The sequence below is a fragment of the Hordeum vulgare genome, chromosome 1H, assembly GCF_904849725.1.
Source record: "Hordeum vulgare subsp. vulgare chromosome 1H, MorexV3_pseudomolecules_assembly, whole genome shotgun sequence".
Taxonomy (NCBI): domain Eukaryota; kingdom Viridiplantae; phylum Streptophyta; class Magnoliopsida; order Poales; family Poaceae; genus Hordeum; species Hordeum vulgare.
In genome coordinates, this window is record NC_058518.1 from 327,090,888 (window position 1) to 327,097,960 (window position 7,073).

The 7,073-nt window shown below is 44.1% G+C and overlaps 1 protein-coding gene across 1 annotated transcript; it reads right to left on the reverse strand.

The window, feature by feature from the left end:
* Nucleotides 1-1,395: 1,395 nt before the first annotated feature.
* LOC123434007 (U1 small nuclear ribonucleoprotein 70 kDa-like) lies at nt 1,396-6,125 on the reverse strand. Its single transcript, XM_045115488.1, has 10 exons — nt 5,958-6,125; nt 5,740-5,854; nt 5,583-5,662; nt 5,065-5,140; nt 4,916-4,980; nt 4,745-4,807; nt 3,059-3,140; nt 2,811-2,973; nt 2,368-2,436; nt 1,396-2,282 (listed from the first exon to the last, which is right to left on the reverse strand). Exons 1-10 carry the CDS (start codon nt 6,054-6,056, stop codon nt 1,649-1,651), a joined length of 1,446 nt encoding a protein of 481 aa, XP_044971423.1. The 5' UTR covers nt 6,057-6,125; the 3' UTR covers nt 1,396-1,648.
* Nucleotides 6,126-7,073: the final 948 nt, after the last annotated feature.

Below are 7,073 nucleotides of genomic sequence, written 5' to 3' on the forward strand. Positions count from 1 at the left end.
GATAATAATCGGAGGGGGATGTATATGTTTAATTCATGGTGGATATGGACAATTTGCAGTCAAGAGCTTAATAGCGGTCACAAGGATCTCTTAGAATACACACTGTGGTAATCCTAAATTACGGAGAATATAATTTGGAGTTTTCTCTTTCTATATATCCGTCTTTGGATATATTGTTTCTATAAATATTCTCATTTTTCTAATTTGCTTAGTACGACAATATATTGTTGGAACGTCTATCTATGGATAGGAGTATAATCTGAAGATATGTTCTCTCCTTTTGCCTTTCAATTTTTCTATGTCTTTTTTCAGTGACTCCAAATGTTTGTATTTGTCACCAACCAGGATGGTTCTCTGTGTGAAGGTGAAGGTGAAAGTGATGCTTCTTGGTCTTTGTTTGTTACAATTTCTTGTCTTAAGATGGCCCCCCACCCACCTAATGAAGAAACAAAGCTCGGTCCATAGTCACTTACTCACCCAGAAGTTACCGTGAAAGATGTTTCGGTCAATGCAAAGCTCACGCAGGCCATTTTTCGTTACCATTAGTTCTACTAGAGATGGGTTTCCTCCCATGCCCAACGAAAAACTAGGTTCGGGCAATTTTGGCCACTGTGCACAACCACATAGTAATCCTAGACACGCGTGGCAAGAAAGCTGAGGAAGAGAGACATTGTGTAATTCGAAGTCTTTGATACCAAATGTTATTTTGTCAGTAATGTTTATGTTCATTGAAAAGTCTTGCTGACATCAAAATATTTATATTTGTGATCCCGTTACTTATCAAACTAAAATATATTACCATTGCAGTTCAAAACATGTGATGAACCTTGAATTATCATAAGAACATTTGCAGTGAACCGCATGATTTCATTTTCCTTGCATCGATTATTCAAAATATATTTGCATAGTTTTAATTGTCCAATAATGGTACTCCCCTCCGATGCGAATAATTGACGCAGCCTCAAGGGAGTAGCAATAATGTACCTTGGTTCATCCAAACAATTTAATTGAAAACAAATTAGTGAATGCCTTACTCTTTTTTAGTTTGTCTTTTTATGTTTTTTTTTCCTTGTAGGAAATAGATGCTTAATTAGCTTCTGTCTATTCAGTTGCTGCTGGTAAGAACATGGATCCCTTCTAAAGTGATATACAAAGTCAAGATATTTTGAGTCCGACGCATAAGGTGGGCTGCAAAGTGTTTGAGTAAGAGAGTCGAGATTAAATATAATCTTCACGATTCAGATTATGACTTTATTTATTTTTCATAACACATTTTGTATCCCGTGGCAACGCACGGGTACTCAATTAGTAATAATAACAGTAAAAGCTGATCAAAAGTTCACTTCATAACAAAAAACTGTTGAAACCCATAAAAAAGCATAAACTGGAGCAACATTAGGCAAGTAACAAGTTCACATTGATTGGCCATTGGCTTCAAAATCACATACAAACCACAAGCATTATCCAGCAAATTATTACAAATAACATACAACAAACAAAACACACCAAAACAAGTAGGCTAACACTGGAAGTGCCAACAAGAAAAAGCTTCTGCCTCCCTAAGCAACGAGAGAACCACTGGGAACAGCAAAACTGATGCAAATATTTTTACTGCATTAATAAGCCTTACCACACAGCTTTCAAGTTTTTAGTTCCTGTATTCACCCGCTTGGATATGCTGGTAGTCCCCTTCTTCATATGCCTCCCCCTCCTCGGGGACTGCAGGTTCTGCATTTTCAGGTTGCCCCTGATGGTTGGTTGCCATTTTACTGTGTGAATCATCACGGTAATGCTCATGTCGCTTTGAGCGATCATGTCCATCTAGGCCATAACCATACTGTTCATGACTTCTGTGGTGCTCATGCTGGTTATAGCCAGGCTCACCATTACCATAATCAGCATCACTCGCCTGCAAGTGACCACGTTCATGTTCATGGCGCGCACGCTTGTAATCTCGGTCCCTGCCAGGGTCCTGTTCGTGACTTGCACGCTCGTAATCTCTGTCACGGTCCCTGCCTCTGCCATGAGAGCGCTCACGTTTCCTGTCTCTGTCCTGGTCTCTATCCCGGCCATGATCCTTGTGCCTATCCCTATCACGGCGGTCACGCCCACGGTCTCTCTCCTGGTCCCTTTCTCGATCCCTATCACGAGTTCTCTCACGATCTCTATGGTGGTGTCTATCTTCCCTTGGATCACGATCACGAGCCCTGTCATGCGAGCGTTCACGAGTTTTCTCGTCACGATCTCTTTCCCGTACCCTATCACGAGATTTCTCGCGATCCCTGCAACAAAAGCAATGTGTCACTCAAGCATATAATAGAAGCATCAAGGTAACAGTGAGTAAATATAAGGATATAAAGGGATTACCGATCTGCAGAACGATCATCCCTCCTAGGCTCTTCTGATCTGGGGCGCCCAGCAGCGTTCTGTTGCTCTCTGGTAAGTGATAACCAAAACATATTAGCACAAGACACTAATTACATGATGTAACATCCTAGAGCCCCCAAAATGTTATGCACCACCAGCTATACACAGAAACAGAACTAAGGTTACTACCATACCATATTAACATACTGCATTATATATCAACAATAATGAAGTATCAAACATCAGCGTGGATAAACAGTGTCAAACTGATTATAGATTGTTAAGACATAAAGGTAAATCAGAACGTAGAGAGAAATGCAGTAATAAACAAAAAAAATCAGCAACATATAAAACATTTATTAACTGGAGCAACCATATCAGTTTTTATATCATACTAAGGATTAAGTATTCTTTAAGAGACCAAAACAAGAAAATAAATGTACCTAGCAGAATGCTTCTGGGCAGCATCTTCACCACCAATCCTGCTTGATCCAAGTCCACCACCCAATCTCCTAGGACGCCAATTTGGAACAGTTCTACCACGCTCTACGTCAACAAGCACCCTTTTGTTATCCACTTTTCTCCCGTCAGCTTGCTTGTAAGCACCTGATGACAACCAAAGGCGTGGAATGGGTCAGGCATCAACAAGTAATGCAAGCCTACATTGAGTTTGAGTGACCGGTAAACTTACTTTTCATGTCCCGAGTGTGCGCATACTCTACGAATGCATATCCTCTAGGCTTATTTGTTACCTGGTCAGTTATGAGTCGTACCTGCAAAGCACAAAAACAGTAATTAAAGACTATTTAGAAGGAAAAAAACTGCATTCAACTTAGAAAATACTACTGGCTATCAATACATACACTAGTTTGTTTGGCTAAAAACATATATTTTATGTTGCACGACAGGAAGGCACTAGCCTAACTAGCCGTGCTAACCTTGCATATGTAGAGCTTCCGCATAAGGATTGACATCCAGCACACATGAACATGAAGTTGGCCGATTCGCGCATGTTAGAAAATATATCCCACACCCCCTTACCAGGGAACTTGCTTACAGGGAAAAAAAAATGTACTGCAAAGACTAAATACTATACCAAGTTGCACTCTCCATTGTCGCTTATAATTTGTTCAACCTTTGTGACGAAGAAAACAGAGCAATTACATGAATCAAGGTAATAATAGTGCAGGGTGGGTAAGTATTCCTTACACACATGGAAATGGTGTACGCTCCTCAACTCTAGGAGTTGAGAGATGCAATATGCATTATACTTTTCTGCTGTTTCCTTCATGAGAAGCAGAACTTGGCAGCAGCGCTAGTACCTTATAACAGCTCACGGAAAGTAACTACAAATACTACTCACCAGTGGACCTACCCAATTAGGTCTCAGGGCGTAGAAATCGCCTGCAGATAAGCTGCTTTTTAAGACAAAGTGATCTACACTTCTGCCATTGTAAGAATTCTTCAAGCTTTGTCAGCTCCGGTTAATCAATATGGGAAATTTGTGGGGCAGGAAAGCAACACTACCTTGTGGTGCCATGGCAAGAGCTAATTGTTTGCACTGTTCCTCACGAATTTTCTCAAGAAATCAAGCATCAAAATTACCCTTGCATGCACATTTCTTTTACCAGAGAAAATTGACAGCCTTCAAATGTTCTAGCAACAGTGCACAGATTAAATGGCTTGCGAAGGATTTGTACAGTATAAAGAACTGATTGCTGCCACGTCGGAACTCTGTTTATTTATCTACCAAGTGATGTACCGATTTAACTCACAGCAGGCGCGGTGAGCAATGTTCAAATCATTCAGAAAACGAAGTGATGTACAGATTTCCCATATGGAAATCTAATTCCCACATAGTAAAAAGATGGTTTACAGGGAGAAATGGTGTCAGGACTTCCCAAATTGATAGATGCATATCCAATATATTACCAAAAAATACCATACATGAATACGCAGAAAAGTGAAAACATATTGTCGGTTCGTATTACTAAATTTGCTAAGAACAAGAAAGAAGAAGAAAAAAGAACATGGAAATATAGGTTTTCAACGTTTTTTGGAAAAAGTTCAAAAAAACACATGCTGCGGTTTCCAAAAAATATAAAATAGAAAAAACCTAACAAACAGCTTTGTATTATGTTTTGTGTGTCGAAGGTTCTTTTTATCTTGGTATGGAAGGTTCCCAAAATTGTGGAAGCAACAAGGGAACACACAGAATGACCTCATTCCCAAGTAGGACTTTGTGACAGCAGCTGCCAGGAATGCAAGGCAGCGAAGCAAAAATTTCCCAGATTTCACCCGCGATAGTTTAGACAATTGAAAACCTTACCAATGAGGAATAACTTCACCTGCACTGGGATTTACCATATATACTTACCCTTTTAATAGGCCCATAAGCTTCAAAGTCCCTTTTAACCTTCTGCTCGGATGTCTCGTAGCCCTGCAACAGTTTGACAAATTCAGTGAGCATTAAGTTACAAAAGAAATACTGATTGCGATGTTTTCGCATGAATTAAGAAAATCTGAATGATTGGGTGAAAATACTCACAAGTCGTGCAACAAAGAGTGTTTTGTATGGATCTCCAGTGACATTGGGGTCATTTTGTGGGTCATCTACATAAAATAGTTAAAAATAACGATGTTAATAATACATATATAGAACACAAAAAGGGAAGTGTGGCTTCCAAAACAACTTACACTTCTGGAGCTCTTCAGCAACCTTAGCTGCACCTTCCTCAAGCTTAAGTTGGCGGATTCTATCCTTTTTTTCAGCCTATATACATGAAATTTAATACTAAAATCAGAGACCTGATAACCTTAAAGCATGAGTAAGGAACATCTGAACCTATATCTGCTGATTCAAAGTAAATTCAATCACAAATGTTCATGCTGTTTAGAAAGCCTTATTATCAAAATTCACATAACAGCATTCGAACTTATTACTGGGTGCTTACCACCGTTCTTTATTAATGTTTATTTGACTATTTCAGTTGCACTAAAATATCCAAGTACATAAAACCTAAACACAGTCACAATTAGCAAAATCCTACTAGCATAATCGCATACTATGAGGTACCATATGATTATGAGCACGGACAAGGATACCAGGTGCCACTACAGAATGCCTGCACGTATAGGTATGTGTATATATATGTATATAAATGGGCGCGCCCGCTAATTCGGCAGAAACTGCAGCAACGAGACCAAAAACATACCCTAGTCTCGCACGTGGGGACAGGCGGAGCATACTCCGGGTCACCAGGCTCCGCGAACCGCGATACAAACTGCGACATCCCTGCAAACCGACCAAAAACAGTCCATCAGCGAGGACGCTCGCATCAATTGCAAACAGAGCTGCACGATGGGGATTACCAGTGTAAGCTGGCAACTTGCGCTTCTCGAGCGGCGGCTTGTGCTCGAGCGGAGGCCGTGGCTCGAACAGCTTCAGCAGGTTCGTCGTCAGCCCCGTCGGATGGCTCTGCCCGATCTGCAACCAAACCACAGAATCAAATCTCGGATAGGAGGACGCATCGAACGGGGAAGACCGGAGGCTAGGGTTAGGTCTAGAAGGGGGAGCGGCGAATGCTTACGAGCTTGAGCTGGAGGAGGTTGGCGCGGCTCTGCGCCTTCACACGGGTCTGCACGCCCGCATCCTGGTTCCGCATCATCGCGTTGCCGTAGTCGCCCATGGCGGCGGCTTCGGGTGATTCGCGAGCTCGGGGGCGGGGGGTCGTTAGAGGGATTGTGGGGAGGGAGGGTTTGCTCAGTTTTTAACGGAGGCTCTGGGCGTGGGCCGATACCGTCACTGATTCGATGGACCCGTAGTCCGTGAGTGACCCTACAGCTTCTACTCCTCCATCCCACTGTATACACCATCTACGTCCGCACCCCTCAAACATCCGGAAGGCCATCCGGTCACTGACCGATAACGGCCTTGGAGGTCGATCGAACACCTAAGTGGAGCCTTATGTATCGTGTTATGTAACACCACCTAACCCTCCCATCGAGGAAGAGCCTCAAGCGTCCACCCCGGGCGTCAGTCCTCCTCAGGAGTAAGGAGCACTCTGGGGGGTCCCCCTTGAGCCCGACCCTAGGGCTCCCACTAGCAGAGCACTGGGCCCAAGAGGCGCGGGCAGGAGGCACCCCCAAGGCGCGGGCATGACGCCAGCCGCGGCCCCCGCGGAGAAACTGCGAAGGACCGGGGCCCCGGCCTCAGGAGGACGAGTCAGAGAAAGCAACGAGACACAAGTGGCGCGGGACACCCGCGGCGACTACGGTGCTGGTGTGGGCGCCGACGGGGGTGTCTGCTGGCCGCATGAACTTCATGTGTTCAAGGGCACACCTCTTCCCATCATATCATTTACGCATGCTTCCATTACTTGTGTTGCATCCATTCGGCGATCTGACATCTTACCTTGCTTGCATATTTGGGCAGTCTACCCCCCCCCCCCGCTTGGGGGCTCCGGTTGGTGCGCGTCGCCCCGTCGCGGGACCTGGGGAGGCCCCGCGGCTTCCCAAGGCCACAATCAACGGGATGAAATGGGGGCCGCTTGAGCGTCAAAAGGGGGCTCCTGAGCATGGAGCCTCAGGGGCCTTACCGGTCATAAGGTCACCTGACACCCTTGATGCCATCCACGGACATTCAGTCATTATCAGGGATGGCAGGGATTGACCCCGTAGTTGCGTCCGTCCATTCGGTCGCAAGC